Source organism: Neomonachus schauinslandi, chromosome 11 (genome assembly GCF_002201575.2).
Source record: "Neomonachus schauinslandi chromosome 11, ASM220157v2, whole genome shotgun sequence".
NCBI lineage: Eukaryota > Metazoa > Chordata > Mammalia > Carnivora > Phocidae > Neomonachus > Neomonachus schauinslandi.
Window position 1 is genome coordinate 84,964,441 of NC_058413.1, and position 17,727 is coordinate 84,982,167.

At 44.2% G+C, this 17,727-nt stretch overlaps 1 protein-coding gene across 3 annotated transcripts in view; it reads left to right on the top strand.

Annotated features, from left to right (window-relative positions):
* The first annotated feature begins 3,386 nt into the window (after nt 1-3,386).
* Nucleotides 3,387-17,727, top strand: part of SNX19 (sorting nexin 19) — a 39,382-nt gene continuing 25,041 nt past the window's right edge. For 2 of the 3 annotated variants that reach the window (XM_021696589.2, XM_021696588.1), the window contains exons 1-8: nt 3,387-5,207; nt 7,411-7,549; nt 8,578-8,678; nt 8,795-8,914; nt 10,809-10,939; nt 12,197-12,293; nt 12,789-12,969; nt 15,422-15,551. In XM_021696589.2, coding sequence (XP_021552264.1) covers nt 3,501-5,207; nt 7,411-7,549; nt 8,578-8,678; nt 8,795-8,914; nt 10,809-10,939; nt 12,197-12,293; nt 12,789-12,969; nt 15,422-15,551 — 2,606 coding nt within the window. In that variant the 5' untranslated portion in view covers nt 3,387-3,500. The remainder of the gene's footprint in view (nt 5,208-7,410; nt 7,550-8,577; nt 8,679-8,794; nt 8,915-10,808; nt 10,940-12,196; nt 12,294-12,788; nt 12,970-15,421; nt 15,552-17,727) is intronic. The other variant, XM_044919856.1, reaches the window with a different exon arrangement.

The window sequence follows — 17,727 nt, forward strand, 5'->3', positions numbered from 1 at the left end:
ACATTTCCTTTCCTAGACACATAGACACGATGATTTTAATATTTTTTTTTAAGATTTTATTTATTTGACAGAGAGAGACACAGTGAGAGATGGAACACAAGCAGGAGGAGTGGGAGAGGGAGAAGCAGGAGGAGTGGGAGAGGGAGAAGCCCCGATGTGGGGCTCGATCCCAGGACCCTGGAATCATGACCTGAGCCGAAGGCAGACGCTTAACGACTGAGCCACCCAGGCGCCCTGACACGATGATTTTAAATGCTAACATCTCTCTTCGCAAGACATCAAGGTCCTAACCTGAGAGAGGTCCTCAGTCTCTCTTTATTCTTTATATGACCTTCAGGAGCTCCTTCTTTTTCTCAGAGCAATAGTTCTAAACCAAGTCACCTGCCCCATCACTACTTCTCTCTTTAGTAAGTTACCTTGACTTCTATTTTTGAGATAAAACTGAGGTGTAGCAGGAGCTGCCTCCAGCATGCCCCCTTGCTGCAGTCTCCCCAGCTCGCACTGTCCCTGCTTATTTCTCTCTGCTGCCTCTGCCTTACAGACCTTCCCTCTCTCTTCCCTGTGCTCTCTCTGTGCAAGTTGATTAAGTTTTGACATATATATACACGCATGAAACCACTACCACAGTAATAACTAATGTATCTGTCTCCTTCAAAACTTTCATCCTCCATTCACCTAAAATAACTTACTTACTTCTTTACCTTTTCCCAACGTTTTCCAACTTTCTATGAAGACTTTATTGACACCACCCAATTCCCTGGTTGACCACCCTTCCTTCGCATTCCCATTTTATTATACATACTTCTACTGCAACTGTCATACCACACATGATAATGTTTTGTTACATTGATCTATGTGTCTTTCTCCTTAACTAGACTGAGAGTCCCTTGAGGTGAATTACTGTGTATTATTTGTCTTGTTATCTCCAAGTACTTTGAGCACTTGCCTGTAATGTTTTAAGAAATGGTAAGAAGGAAAGTAGAAAGGACCTAGTGAGATGGTGAGTGATGTGGCCAGACAGCAAGCCTCCTCCCACCACATATACACACCGTCACCACCACCAAACATCAGTCGTGCCTCTCGCCTCCTCCTTGTGATAAATCTGTTTGGAGACTAAGGCTGGTCCCAGATCTCTAGGCAGAAACTCATTCCAGTCAAAATGACAAGTGTGCTGGCATGTTCATCTGAGAGTCCTATTTCATCAAATCCGCTTCAGAATCAGGAAGGCACTCTTGGCTACCTCCGTACTCCAGACCATCTGGTCAGGTGGCACAGCGCCCACTTACAAGGTCAGTTTCTTACTGCCCTGAACACTCCAGTTTATGCTGTAAACTTTCTCTCTGACCTATCACAGGAAAATCTTCAAAATCACATTAGTCTCTTTCTCGTCCACTTCTTTCAGTTCTTGGCTGAGTGGCAGGGATATTTCTCCAGAGCATCACTGTGATCTAACTGTCTCTCTAACTGAGGACAATGAAATGGTCTGGAGGACAAAGAGGGCAGCACCCACTTCTTATATTCCTTTTTTGTGGAATGGAGAGCAGCAGTGAAGTGGTCTCTGCCATGGAAACAGTGAACCACGTTCTGGGTTCTCAAGGATGTGTCCAGTCAGCTTCGTGGACATTCTGATCCTAAATCAAACTGTTTGTATTAGAATTGACAGGCATTAACTATGCTTCACATCTAAATGATGGTTCCTTTTGTATTCAAAAGAAATCGTTGCCACAACAGTAGAAATGAGAGAAGCCACGATATGTTTGCTTCTTGTTGGCACATTTTTGGTTGGAGTTTGCCTGCAGAGTCCCCTAACATCTGGGAACTAATGCTATAATGATGAAGCCTGCTAACATCATAGAGAAAGCTGAAGATGAGCAATCATAAATAACTATACAAATGATATGCATCCTGTGCCAAAATAAAAAGGATAGCCACATTGCAGGCAGAGCTCCTAGGGACCAAGATGGGGAAGAAACCTGCCTTCACATGACACCAACACATTCTTATACATGGTCCGCTCTACTGTCAGGCATTCAATTTACCTGTAGGTAATTCTGTCCGGGTAGATTTCAAAGCAAATATATTTGAGGATTGTCTGAAAATGCATCTCTACCTCTGCCTTCTTTTCCTATACATTTGGGAAAAAGGGGGAAGACAACATGGAGGGGGTTAGAAACCAACTCTCACCCTTGAAGATTCAACATAAAGGCTACCTTCTCTGTGAGGTTCCCTCTAAACCACTGCAACCCCCAGTGACCTGTCCTTCCCCTGAATACCTATAAGATTTTGCATTTTACTATATACCCCACTGACTTGCATTATTAGTTATCCATTCATGAGTCAGGAACTTGTCTCCCCAATAGACTGCCAGGTCCTTGAGGACAAGGACTGCTCTATTCGTCCACAGTACCTATTCACAGTGATTGAATACAGCAGATGCTCAAAACATCTGATTGCTTGGGTAATGCCACCAGCAAATAACCCCCAAGTCACAAATATGATTTTGTTGCACAGTATATGAAATTTAAGGAATAAATCTATCTCTGTATTAAGATTGTACGCCTCGTGTTCTGCAATTCCTGAGAACAAGGTACGTGAGCTATGTATTGGGGATTGCACGGGGGCGCCGGAGGAAGCGGGGTAAATTGTTAAAATGTATCGGGCCAATGAAAAAAATGCCCACATGGGATTAAAACAAACTGGATTACAGAGAGTTTGCCTAAGCAGTAAGAAATGTTGGACGACTCCATTTAATAATTAAAGCTAGAAGTCTCAGTCCTCGAGCGTTACTGCCGGCACGGCCGCTCTCTGCTCCACACCCCTGTGGGAACTTTGCCCCACCGTTGAGCACGGGTTCTGCAAGCCGAGTTTGGGAGACCACTTTCCGCTGGTGCTGTCACGGCTGTTCCTCGCCACCAGGGGGAGCAGCGCGCAGCGCCGCGCCGCGCCTCAGGCCGCGCGGCCGCTCTCCCAACATGCCCCGTTCCGCCGCCGTCGACCCGGAAGTCGTCCCCGGCGGCCGCTGGCCGGCAGCCGTGACAAAAGCCCGGCTGCTGGTGGCAGTCGCCCGGGGACCCCAGCCCGGCGGAGGGTTCCTCCGAGGGCGGCGGCGAAGACACCGTTGTGTCCCCCGCACATCGGGACTCGGTCTGGGCGCGCCCCCCAGCGGTGTATGACCCGGTGTTCGGCGTCTGTGAGTGTTGGGTGAGGGGCGCCGTAGGCCCTGCCCCGCCCTCCCCAGGCAGCGCGGCGCCTCTCCGACCTCTGCCTTGTAAAGGCTGCGGAATCTCCGCTGGAACGGGCGGGCGCGAGGGGGAGCAGTACCGCCTCTGTCGCTTTGCAGTGCCTGTAGGACGCCGAGGGCCCAGACCCCCGCCCGGGGCCCTGAATAGAGCACGCCAGATAGCCTTGTCTCCGTACACAGTTAACGTCCCATTCCCGAACTCAAGTGAAGTAGAAGGAGGGTGATCGATCGTCTGAGTAGCCATCTGCCCCTTTTAGCCATGAAGGCAGAGACAGTGTCCTCGTTACAAGAGGCTCCAGCTGAGTCCAGCTGGAACCTCAATAACCTGCTGAGTAGCCGGAAGCTGATGGCTGTGGGGATCGTGCTCGGCTGGCTCCTGGTCATCCACTTTCTGGTCAACGTGTGGCTCCTATGCCTTCTGTCTGCATTGCTAGCGGTGCTGGGAGGATGGCTGGGCTCAAACGCCATTGTGGGGGCTTCAGGTCGACTGCACCTGGAACGCTTCATCCCAGTGGCCACCTGCCCTCCAAACCCTGAGGCAGAGAGGCAACTGGAACTGGAGATCGACCGTACCATCCAGATGATTATTCGGGACTTTGTGTCGTCCTGGTATCGCTCAGTGAGCCAGGAGCCGGCCTTTGAGGAAGAAATGGAGGCCGCCATGAAAGGGTTGGTCCAGGAGCTCCGGAGGAGGATGGGCATGGTGGACAGTCATGCCCTTGCCCAGAGGGTTCTGACTCTCTCCGGTTGTCACCTGCAGAGCTATATTCAGGCGAAGGAAGCCCTGGCTGGGAAGCAGAGTGGTACAGTTGAGCCCTCCCAGCTCTGGGAGGCTTACTGCCGGGCTACTGCCCCACATCCTGCTATGCAGAGCGCCAGCACTGAGGTCACTTATACACGTGGCATTGTAAATTTGTTGCTTCAAGGACTAGTGCCAAAGCCCCACTTGGAGACCCGGACTGGTCGCCATGTAGTGGTGGAACTCATTACCTGCAATGTAATCTTACCACTGATTAGCAAGCTGTCAGATCCTGACTGGATCCACCTCGCACTTGTGGGCATCTTTTCCAAGGCCAGAGATAATCCAACAGCAGTGGTTAAACCAACTTCCCCAGCCAGTGCCCTGGAAAAGCCCTCAGTGCCCACATCTCTGCCACTGATTGTTGAGGTACAGAGCCTGCCAGAAGTGAGAGCCCCTTCTCCAGCAGCAGCAGCGCCGGTGCTCCTGAACTGTAATGAGCCAGACCGGCCTTCCCATCACTCCCCAGAAGTTGAAGAAGGCCATGAAGCACTAGAGGGAGAACTGGGTGGAGTGCCAGAAGAAAGAAAAGTAGGTAACAACTCATCTCATTTCCTACAGCCAGATATTCGAGGCCCTTTGTTCTTATGTGAAGACACAGAGCTGGAGTCTCCATTGTCTGAACTGAGCAAGGAAACCATCATGCTCATGACCCCAGGCAGCTTCCTCTCTGACAGGATCCAGGATGCCCTGTGTACCCTGGAGGGTCCCCAGTCTCTGGAGTCTAAGGATGTTGAGGGATCCGAAGGAATTGAAGGAGCAGAGGCCGAGCTGGGTCCAGGAACAGAAACAGAGACAGGGCTGCTGGTCTCCTTGCTGACTTCCTGCCCAGAGATCCACATTGACACAGCAGACAAGGAAGTAGAACAAGGAGATGTCACCTCTCTTACAGCTTTGCTGACAGATCCAGAAAGGACCTGCCCCCCACGACCCTCATGCTTAGAGAAGGCTCTCACCAATGGTGTGAGCTCCGTAGATCCTAATCTGCCACAGGTTCTGCTTTCCTCCTCTCCAACTGGTCCTCTCAGCTCAGCCACCTTCAGCTTTGAGCCCCTGACCAGTCCAGATGGCCCAGTTGTCATCCAGAACCTTCGTATCACTGGTACCATTACTGCTCGAGAGCACAGTGGCACTGGATTCCACCCATACACACTCTACACGGTGAAGGTAATAGGATTAGAATTATGGTCACCCACTCTGGGCTGGGAATGGGTTTGGAAAGCAGAGTCAATGAAGCTAGTATTCTCAGGGAGAGAGGCTACTCTTCATTTACTGTTTAATTTGACAAGAATCCATATGTAAATGGTCTAAAGATCATTTGTAAAGCAGAGTTGGCTTCTGTTTAGTATCTATGCAAACAATCCTAGAATCTCGGGGTTCTTAGGATACTGAGGGTCATATTTTTCAGTGCTTCCCAATAGAGTCTTGTCCAGAAATTCTCTTACCAAACTTCCCTGTTAATTTCTTTCTTTCCTTTCTTAATTACTAGTGTCTTTTGTACTTTGTTTAGGAAGGAAGTTTATTTACGTGTATATGTAAATATGTATATTTACATATAAATAAATATATATATGTATAATATCTCAGAAGGTACCAGGTTTCTAATTCCTAGAGTTGTTTAAGCACAGAAGTAGGAACTACTTGGCAGAGATGATATGAAGGTATCATATGTATCATCATGTATCAGGTGGTGAGTTCAGTTACAGCAGCGGCTCCCTAAAACTGGCTTTAGGATAGACTGCCTCCCAATCACCTGAAGAGGGATTTTTGTAAATTCTCATTCAGATCTATCAGAGCCTATCAGAATCTATTTAAAGAGCAGCCCAATTGATTTTTGAGGTACAGCCAGGTTTGGGAATGTCTGAGTATCGATTAGTGTCGCTCAGGGAGCAGAATATTCCACAGAAACTCCCAGGTGCCCCAAGTTTGAGAGCCCCACCCTGAATTCTATCTGTGTCTCTTACCTAGGCCTTTCCTTCTCAGTGCTGGTCTGAGGGACTACTGCTTTGCACATGTCAGTTCATAATGAATACTTCTCTCTGGCTCTAGAAAATTTTAAGACAGCCTTAAGCCCCACCAACAAAGAGATCATTTTTTCTGTCACCTGCCCCATAGTATAATACCTCCTCCAGACAATAATGGTAACCTACCCCTAATGAGAACAAGTACATACGTGGTTCTTGCATATCATTTCATTATATCTTAACTACTCTATCAAAAAGTCTACCCTGTACTGAGTTGCAGCTTTCATGCTGTTCAGGGTGTTTGCTCTGGGGGAACATTCAGTACAAGTTGTCTTTTCCCACATACTGGCCCTCTACGCATATGAAGACAGCAAACTTTGACCCCTTACAACATCTCCAGTCTTCGTGTGACTTCCAATCATACAGATGATACGTGCTTAGAAAAAAAAATTTCAGTTTAGCTCCAAGAATAATAATCTGCCCAAAGCAAAATAAAAACACATGTTCCTTTAATGCGTTCCAGGCAAACAAATGATTTTATTCATCAGCTGTTTTGGATTATTTGTTCTTCCCCCCCCCCCAGCTAACATAAATAATCACTGGTCAAGTATAATGGCAAATGGTTATCCCCTTATAACATCCAACCCATAATTTAGGAGTGAAAGAGGTGCTCTTGTGCCTTCTGTTTTATACTCTTTGAGATGTGAAAAATAGTAATAGAGCCATTTTAAGATTCATTTCAGAGCGAGAGAGAGGGAGACAAGCGGGTGGGGCAGAGGGAGAGAGAATCGCAAGCAGACTCCACTCCAAGTGTGGAGCCTGACACGGGGCTTGATCCCGTGACCATGAGGTCACAACCTGAGCCAAAGCCAACAGACACTTAACCGACTGTGCCACCCAGGAGCCCTATAGCCATTTTTGTAAGTAAAGAAAGTGTTTGCAGGAGGGAGTTTTGACGTGGAAGGAAGGAATGAACAGCAAAACTCATTGCTCTTTCTGGGCCACATATGTTGGGAAACATCTCATTCCTTAATTCAGCAGCCCTGGAAATTTGAGTTATTCATTACAACTCAGCAGCAATCACATCTACTAGGTTCAGAAATAGGGGCACCTGGGTGGCTCAGTCAGTTAAGCGTCTGCCTTTGGCTCAGGTCATGATCCCAGGGTCCTGGGATTGAGCCCCACATCGGGCTCCCTACTCAGCGGGAGCCTGCTTCTCTCTCTCCCTCTGCCTGCCACTCTGCCTACTCGTGCACGCTCTCTCTCCCTCTCTCTGTTAAATAAGTTTAAAAAGAGAAAAGAAAGAAAAGAAACAGAATAGGAACGTCTCCCTCCCTTTACCTCTACTCTGCTCTTACTGTGTGACCATTGAGCTGATGCCCTAAACAAATGTGTTCATTCAACAGTATGAGACGGCCCTGGATGGTGAGAACAGCAGTGGCCTGCAGCAGGTGGCCTACCACACTGTGAATCGCCGCTACCGCGAGTTCCTCAATCTGCAGACGCGTCTGGAAGAGAAATCAGATCTCCGAAAGTTCATAAAAAGTCAGGAGTTTCCCCAGCCCGCTTTACACATCTAGCTCCCTGATATGAGAGGCTGGAGGCCTACTATTTGTGGGGAAGGATGGAGGAGGAGAACACAGCATCAAGGGGCCCGTGTTCCCCCAGTTTTCTTTCAGATGTTTTGGGTTTTAGTACTGGCTAGCACTGATCACATTCTTTCTGAGGCACTTCTTTGCCACTTAATGCTTTGTTCTGGGGCCCATCTAGTTTAAGCTTAAGAAACTCACATTTCCACCTGTGTCTGTGAGGTAGCGTGAGGCGTTAAATCAACTTTTCCACATACACAGAGATGAATTGCTCTAAAAATAGTTTCCAGAAATGCTTGCCATCCTTCCTTTAACAACCAGGCTTTTTGGGTGTTTGCTATTTGATACCCATAAGGCACAGGAACAGTAAGAAAATGTAATAAAATTTAACTCTAAAAATAAGCTAGTAAGCAGCTACTTTGTTTAAAAAACAACAACAACAACAACAACAACAACTGATGATCACCCAAATAAACTTTTTAATAAGTTTAGAAGCATAAGTTGTGGATTTCAGTTATGCATTTTCTTTCTTAATAACAATAGTTACTACTGAACCAAGCTTGAAAATGTATGCCAGGTTGTCTTCTATGCACTTTACACATATTAGCTCATTTAATTCTCCTAAGAGCTTATGAGATAGAGAACTATCATTATCCCCACTTTACAGAGAAAAAAGTCAAAGAAGAATTAGGCATTCTTATAGTAGGGATTGGAGCAAAAATTTAAACTCAGGCACCTAGACTTCAGAGCCCTCATTTGTAACTACCGTAGCATATGGCCTCCTATACCTTAGCGTGAACACTGATAACGAGAGTAGATTGTATGTACTATATCCTTGGGGTATATTTGGAACTCCTGAAATAAAAAAATCTCAGGAATATATTCAACAGTTCTGTTTTCTTTACATATATGATGTATTTTATATGGAATATCTCTCAGTGAATGTAAAGTGAATGAGTTTGTGTTTTTGTTTTTTTTTTTAAGATGTGAAGGGTCCTAAAAAGCTCTTTCCGGACCTTCCATTTGGAAACATGGATAGTGACAGAGTAGAAGCCCGAAAGAGCCTCCTGGAATCCTTTCTAAAGGTCAGCATCCTTCTGTTTCGGCTGTGCTCTCATTCTAATTATCAGATACCCAAGCCAAGTTGGAGAGACTTGGGGACCAGAATTTCTCTTTGAAATCCTTCTTGTGTCTTTTGCAGCAACTCTGTGCCATTCCGGAGATCGCTAACAGTGAGGAGATGCAGGAGTTCCTTGCTCTGAACACAGATGCTCGTATTGCCTTTGTCAAGAAACCATTCATGGTGTCCAGAATAGACAAGGTACCAGCAGGGCCACTGTGTGCGCTCAGCTTTAGTTTCTCACAAGAGTGTAGGTAGTGATTGAAAAATAAAGGAAGTAGCGGGTACAGAGAGAAAGCAGAGAGGAGTCCATAGGACGTGGACTAGAATTTTTAAGACCTGTTGCAAATATTGGTTGGACCATCACCTTGCTGAATTACAGTGAGCAAGTCTGACACTATATGTGTACACATACCTCCTGGGGGATATTATGACATTGTTATTCTAGCGGAGGAAGGTGAAGATAGATCTGTACCTCCATAGATCCGTGGGGGCAGGAAAGTTTCTCCTGGGGATAAAGATCATTCCTGGTGTTGGTCACTCAGGAAAAAGAGCCCCAAGACAGGACACTAAGCTTGATTTAGACTGGTATAGTCTAAATCTCTGCTGGAGAACAGAGCATGGAAAGAATTACACTTTTTTTGAGAGGGTGTCTCAGAACCTTTGGAGATGGTAGGAGAAGGACATTTGTGCAACACGTATCCTGTAAGCAGTGATTACCAGCTGATTTTAGAGTCTCCAGGGCACAAGTCTGCAGTTTATGTTTATCCAAAGATGGCATATGTTTTAAAAGGTTAGAAAACACTGACTCATTGGCAGAAGGCGGGCCTCTCTCTAGACTTCAGAGGATAAAATGAAAAAGTGGAATTTCATGTGGTAGGAATTAGGAGACATGCACTGCTGTGAGGAAAAAGCTGCAAACTGGAAAGGGATGAATGAGGTAGAATCCCCAGAATTCCATGCAGATGTGTCCATCCACACAGATGTGTTCACTCACTGACTCACCAGCCACTTAACTGCTTGCCTGGTCAAGTACGAGCTTGACCATGAACAGGACTAGCTGCTGGTGATACAGCAGTGAACAGAGCAGATAAGGACCCTCCCCACAGACTACAATTTGGTGAGCCTTGAGAGCAAGTTATGTTTTCTAAGCTGCGTTATCTATTCATGCGGTCCTCTGTGTTCTTTCCCTGGTTTGTTATCCCCTATGCTTTACTGTCATCTTGCTCTGACACTTCAGCCCTGTCTCAGCTGTGCTGGCTGTACTCCTTGTAGAGGGTGAACACAGGCATGAATTAAGGAAGGCATGATGCTGCTCTGAGCCAGCAGTGTTAATTAGCAAGGAGCACCAAAAGAAAAGTAAAGATTTCTTCTCATTTCTTTGGTATTTTAGGGTTTCATTTGTACATTTTATATGTACATTTTATATCTATATGCCATTTTTCCATTCTGAGAAATACAGCTCTTACTCTTCAGTGAGGATTGTTTTATTTGGTCTTTACGAGTAGTTTATATCAAATTCAGATTCCTAAATTTTGACATGAGTGATTTTTGTTACTCTTTCTATAAAGAAGAGAAATTGTTTGGATTAACTGGAAAAACCAGTTCTTTACTCTGTGAATTTACTCTGAACATGTTAATATTATATATACTTCTAGAAGGTATTTCTCATTTGATAATCTTTGCTCTTTCTCTTTTCCATATATTCCTACCTATATCACTTCCATTTATTCAGATCTTGGTGAAAGTATTATTGATTTGGAAATTAAAAATCATTCTTTCATATACAAGGAAAGAAATTGAAAAATGAAAAGTATTTCACCAGCCGGCAGAACTCCCAGCTTTTTATTTATCTCACTGTTTTGGTTTCTTTTCCCATGACATTGTTTGTCTTAACTCTGTGAGGAAGCAGATTTTTATGGCCATCGAGAAAGGGGGGGATAGTTGCCAGTAAATGTGCCTGGTATCTGACTATGCTGATGAAAAGTCTCCACTAGCTACCCTAGCTATCTGCTCATCTTCATTGCATAAAGCACCATGAGACAACTGCTCATTTGGTGGTTTCTGTCTTACCCTGCACCTCTGACCCCTGCAGATGGTGGTAAGTGCTATCGTGGACACCTTGAAGACAGCATTTCCTCGCTCCGAACCCCAGAGCCCCACAGAAGAGCTGAGTGAGGCCGAGACAGAAAGCAAGCCCCAGACAGAAGGCAAGAAGCCTAGCAAGTGAGAAGCCCTTCAGTCACCCGGGGACCCTTTCCAGTTCTCAGGGTGATTGCCAGTCCTAAGCCAAAGCCTATCCCCACTCTCCAGCCCTAAGAGAGAGGAGATGGGTCATACATACCAGTTTTTATACAAAGCCAGACCTACACTCCTCAGTCCTCAACCCAAAGGAGCCTGAGATCCAGCATAGGCATCCCTGCTGAATGTCTTGCCATTGGAACCCAGAACTTAAACTGACCAGGGAGTTTTGACTAGAAGGAAAACTGTAGAATATGGATAATCTCCTTTTCTATTTTCCTGGAAAATTGAGGTGTTTCTTTCCTATTAAGAATTAAGGCTTATAACTGATCTCTGTTTGTCATCATTTCTGGAAATCTTAGCTCAGAAGATGCACGTACTAGCAATAAACAGGAAAGGGCCAGAATAAACATGCGTAGGGCCTATTTTAGCCTATTCTGTCCTGCACTAGAGTCCCACATACACCCTTTCAAAGCGAACATGTGGAAAGGAAGGGCACCACACTTAACCCTTACTGTAAACTTCATATCTGTATCTGGACCGTTATGAAGAGAGTGAGTGAGTGAAAGAGAGAGAGAGAGAGTGTGTGTGTGTGTGTGTGTGTGTGTGTTGGGGGGTGGAGAGTTTGTATGTTTGTGTCTGTATGTCTGACTGACTGTCTTTGTCTCTGTGTTCATGTCTCATGGACCAGCAATAAAACAATTTTTAGCCTTTTTTTACTGAGCCCATATTTTGAAGAGTGACCATGATATCTGTGCTTTTAAGAGCCTTGAACATGAGGTTAGCACTTGTGGTCCCTTCCCTACTTTTATTTGGAACACTAGGAGAATAAGTGGATGTATGAAAAGGGTACTAACAACAACAAAAACCTTGGTTTATGCCACTTGTCAATTTAATCTCCAACATATTTTTAATGAGTATGTAGTATATGCTCACCATTCTTTTAACTTATGGGAATACAACCATGATAGACTGGTCCCTGTTTTACATTAACAAAAGCCCTTTCCCAAATGCATCGTGGACACAACTTAGTGCAATGGTTGTACTATTTATAAAGAGTTGCCAGAATGTATATCGTTTTGGGAATTTCAGGGCCAGGTCTTTCCTGGCAACTCTGACCACAGTAAACTCCCAAGAATAAGTATGGGTGTTCTTGTTTTAAAGCATTAATACTTGTCAGCCCTTGTTTGGAGATCAAAACCATGAATCATGTTCTGTTTCTGCTCTTTGTCTCAATACCAGGTCCAGATTGAGGTTCTCCTCCAGTAAGATTGCTCCAGCACTGACTATAACTGAGGCACCTGAGAAGATTCTCTATTGTCTCCAGGAAGGCAATGTGGTAAGAATTTCCTAGGTAACTCCTGGAATTAATAGCTGGGATGTTGATACTGCAGTTACGGACAATTGAGACATTCTCCAAAGTCAGGAGAGATGTAGGTGCCTTGCTAAAGGACTTAACCAGCATCTGGATCTCTAATTTTTATTCTAAAAGTATTTTCTCTTAGTGGTTTCTAATTCCTACCCACTCTGGGCCAGTAGGTTGGCTTCTCAAGGGTCATGGCCTTGGAATAAAGGATGGCAGAATGAGAAGGACAGCCAGTTCTTGGGAGAGAACAGATGACCCAAATGTATTTGCAGCGAGTGAGAATAAAAAAGGCACTGTTTTACTTGCAATTTAGGTAGAAAGTGAAAATTTTCTGAAGGTGGTCACAGAGCACGTTGCGTTCTGTACTCATGATACTGATGCAGGGAAGGAACAGGGAAAAGCTGAAGGGCCACGGTTACTCTCCTATTTTCTTCATTCTTTATGTGATGTGCCTCTGGCTCTTTCTAGGAGTCAGAAATCCTATCCATGTCTGGGATGGAATCCTTTATTGAAAAACAGACAAAGTTATTAGAAATGCAGCCAGCAGAAGCCCCAGAAAAAGATCCTGAACAAATCCCCAAAGATTGTATGGATGGTTACTTGTCAGATGCAGCTGTGCCGGCCCGAGACCTCGGCAACGGTGATCCAGGTACGTGACAAGATCTCAGCTCCCACAGAGAAGGGAGGTAGGATGTGATCATTGGGAGTTGTTGATGTAATTTCTCTTGTGTTCAGCTAAGCAAGCCATGTGTTAAACACCAGTGTTTGAGGTGCTGTGTCAAGTCCTGGGATACAAAGAAGAATTTGACACGGTCCCCAGAGCTGAGTCAAACAGAGGAGCAGGGCACAAAAATGGGAAGTTCTGGTCCAGCAAAATAAGATCCATGCTTATCATATCATTATCTTATTTATGTTATTTTTGCCGTGCTTTGGCATTTTTGGACTACTCTCTTTACAAACTTTCTTTCGTGTCTGTGGTACCCCTTTCCTGGTTTTCTCTCCACCTCTCTTGTGGTCCCTTGTCAGTCCCCTTTGTTGGTTCCCTTACTAGCCTTCCAGAACTTTATTTTTGGCTCTCTGTTCTTACCCTGCGTACTACCCTGAGTGATCTCATTTGTACTCTTGATTTTAAATCTAACGTGTGCTGACGATGCTTAAATATTGGATGTCGTATTTCCAGTTGCTTACCGGAAATCTCCACTTAGATATACCATAGGGCAACTGAAGTACAACATGGAATTCTTCCTTTTCCCTGGATCTTTTCCTTCTGTTTTATTTACTGCCATAGCAAATGACGCCACCTAGTTCCCCAACATAGAGCAGGAAGGGAGAAGAGGTGAGGACAGGGAGGTTTGCTTCCCAGAAGAAGTGCAGATGTTTTTTTTACAGAGGAAAAAGTGGGAGCCCTGGATATTAGTATGCTTGCTGAGCTAGAACGTATAAAAAGGTTTTTCAGTTCCACCAAGACAGAGGCTCCCACTGAAAAGAAAAGATCACAAAACCTGGGGTTCAGAAGGGGAAGAAAAAAAAAAAAAAGGCTGATTTCAGCATTGTTTCTCAGGTGCCCTTGAACGACGTCACCTGACCTCTACCGTATGGACCTCAGCTTAACTGTGTGAAAAATGAAGTTCACAACCCCACCTCTTCCCACATATCTCACTGGTTAAGTAAATGAAGTGTTAGGACCGCAAAAGCGTCAGAGAACTGTAGGAAGTTACAAATAAGAGGAAATGGGTAAAACAGTATAATTCTAGCCAAAGTCAAGCCTGTAAATTTTGAACATCATATCTCTAAGGGTATAGTTTATGCCTGAGCTTTTCTTCTAGCCCTGAGAAACTCATAATGCTCACATGACAGGAAATTTACCATTTTCTTCAGAGGACTCAGTGCCTCATTTTGCTTTATTTTTTACTGCTATGACTGGCTGTCACCACATGGTGGCAGCTCTAGGTAAACGCTAAACCTGAGAAAATCATAAAATCCACAAGGGTGGCTGATGCTCAGGATGGTGCTGTTTCCTAAGGAATTGAATATCCTGTCTTTGAGCAAATGACTAGAAAGAAAACATATCAGTTCCCATGCCCCCTTGAAAAGCAGCGCAGAAAAGATATATATATTAGATGGGATTAAGAAAAAAGTAGGATTCGGTTCTGGAAGATTCATCCAAATCTGAAGTTACTAAATGTCCTAAAGAACTCTTCAGGGAGGAGAGCTTGGACAAGCTGGCCGAGACAATACGCATTTGTCCTAGACTAACAAAATTACTGTTGATGATTAATTATGATACTAATCACAGCAGTAGCACCAGATTGCTGAGATTCATTCTGGAACATTATGTATTCCTGGGGACATCTCCTGGGAAGCAAATCACAGATGACAAGGGACCCCCTGAACGGGGTTAAAAGAACAGATGCTTCCATCCATAAAGTACATCTGTTCAGGAGACTTCAGCTTAGCATGCATGTGAAGTCACTTGTGGTCTTTCCAGTCTTTGAAAGAGGAAAGAAATCAGTCATTGTTATGGCATATTTTACCAAAGGTAGAGTGCTCTTCCTCGAACCACATGTTCTCTCAAAACCAGACTGAAGCCTTCTGGATCCCAACCCAACAGCTCTGTGTAATGGAGATGCTTTCAAAGCAACTTGTTTACGGGAGAATGAATCCCAAAACTTTCCCCAAATCTGCTGCCCACAACATTTCCATGATGTTTTGTGGAGGCCAGTGGAATATAAAGATGGAAGAGACTGGGCCTTGCCAGTTCCAGTTAGTCACTAGTTGGGAGCAGTTACTTGGAACAGAATGTATTTAGTTTCCCGGGGAAAATACAAAAGAAACAGAAGCTAGATAGGTAAAATAATTATATGCAAAATCATTTAGAAAGATAAGTATTACTGAGTGACTAAGGAATATAAACAAAGAATTATAAAGAAATACAGAGCCTATCACTGAACTTTTTAGATATAAACATCTCTTGATTTAAGTACAGAAGAATTACAGAAATACAAGATGATTGATATAAAGGTGAAGATCCAGTGCACTGAAATATGTTCCTCCAGAATGGGTCTCTTCTGAGTTACTTTTGATGCCTTTTCATACCCCAGGAGCAGAGACAGAGCTCGCTGACACAGCCCTAGATCTGCTCCTCTTGCTGCTGATGGAGCAGTGGAGATGGCTATGTACAGAAAACATGCAGAAAGTTCTTCATCTTATGTTTGGGACCCTAGTTCAGAGGTAAGATGGCAGAGTTCTCCATTGTATTAGAGTCTCAAGTTGGACAGGGGTTAGTTAGATGTGATGCTGAATTCTGCACTGGAGAGGGAAAGTCTAGAATCCAGGAAACCTGCAGCCATAAGGAAAGACAGAGACTCTGTCATAGGTGCACAGGGATGAAGACTGCCTGAAGAGTACCAAAAGGCTTGTGTTAATCACCGCATCATCTAAAGTATAAATGGGTCTGCTTCTGTAAGACCTCTGGCATAATCCACTGAGTTATAGACACTGCCTGTGATCTTAAAACACTTCACCTCAACTCCTCCTGCTCGGGGATCAGTTCTCCACCCAGTTATACCCCCAACCCCTATACCTTTCACCTCGTTAAAATTGACATTTCTCTTCACTGACAGTATGTATTTACTGTGATGATAAACAATGAGACAAGGAGAAAACAGATCAGTGCTCTGGAAATAAAGATTGTTTTCTCCAAAAGGTGTGTAAATATTCACAACTAAAGAAGTACTTACACAGGATGGTAAGGAATAAAAGTATACTTAGATATAAAATGTGGACTGTGATCCCAGCACCACTTGCATCTCCTGAAAGGTCTGCACATGGATGGAGTTTTTAGGTGCTAACTTCCTAACCATGAAACTGACACAAACTTTGCTAAACTCAGGATGGCCAGAGACACGGTTTCAGAACCAGACAGATATAAACAGTGCTTGCTTGTGTTTTGACCATTCTTGTTTTGATTTCTCTCTTTTGAGACATCCTGGCAGGTCCTAAAGTAACAAGAAGCCCAATTCTGACCTCTTCTGTTAGCATATGGCTCATGATAATAGGTCATACCAAGAAGAAAAACTGTTTTTAAAAACAGAATTATGTGTCAGTTCTACAAGTAGAAAATCCATTAACAAGGAGCAAGTAAATCTTCCCTCCTACTCTCAGAGTTACTTAAGATCAGGGAAGCTTAAGGAGCTTTAATAGTAAGAAGACCTAGTGAAAGAAGAGGATGCACTTTCATATTTGCTGAGCGCTCATCATAGGCCAGCACCTGACCTCTGTGTACATACATTTTCTTGTAGCAGCCAAGTGAGGTAGGTAGCCCATTTTATAGAAGAAAATAGAGGTTGGCAAGGTCAGCTAGCATACCCAAGGTCATAGTTAATGACACCTGCGCTTTGAAGCTAGATGTGTGTAACTCCAAAGCCAATGTGCTTTTTCCTACATGTTGTAGCTGACAACTGGTCTCCAAGCGAAACCCACGTATAAAATGCTGACTAGTCTCCATGCCATTTGACTTTCCCCTTTGTCCCTCCTCCATACTCAACTCTGCCACTAGAGTGCTTTTTCCAAAAAGCAAGTATGAACATATAGTCCACACTTAATATCCTTCAGTGGTGCCCTCTTGCCTACAAAAGTGATTTTTCCACTGTTTCCCAGAATTCTAGGGTTCCACAGAGGTGCTTTAGAAGCTAAGGCGAAAACTGAGTGGACAATGATCTAATCAAAGAAATTTCATTTTGGTCAGTGTAATAGGCTAGGGATCTGGGTAATTTTTTGTTTGAAAAAGGGCTCCACTGTGTTTAAAATATATATTTATTATATTAAAATTTCAGCTCCTTTCTTATGTGACATGGTTTGGTCCCAGCCTTATTTCTAATTCTCCCCCATGCAAACCATTCATCGTGACCTGAACACTCAGTAGTCTCTCTTCCTTCAGGCCTTTGTTCATCCTCTTATCTCTACCAGAATGGTCTTTCTCTGTTCATTCTTCTCCTACTCATGTCTCTCTCGTTCTGTCTCCTTCCCTATGTCCAAAACTCTCCCTCTTGTCTGCTTGGCCTACTGCTAAATATTTTTCAAAAATTAAGCATTAAATGTCATTTATTCTGAAACTTTTTTGTGGTATCCTCTCCCACCTTCCCCCAGAACTAAGGAGCCCTCTTTTCTACTTTCAAAGTTGTGATGATTATACTTATCACAGTGTATTAGAGAAATGATATTTTTTCCCTAAACCAGTAGTCCTCACATGGGGGGCAATTTTCTCCCAGGGGTATTTGGCAATATCTGGAGATATTTTTGGTTGTCACAACTGCGAAGGGAGGCAGGAAGTTATTTCATCTAGTGGGTAGAGGCCAGGGATGCTGCTGAACATCCTACACTACACAGGACAGCATTCTCCCCACCC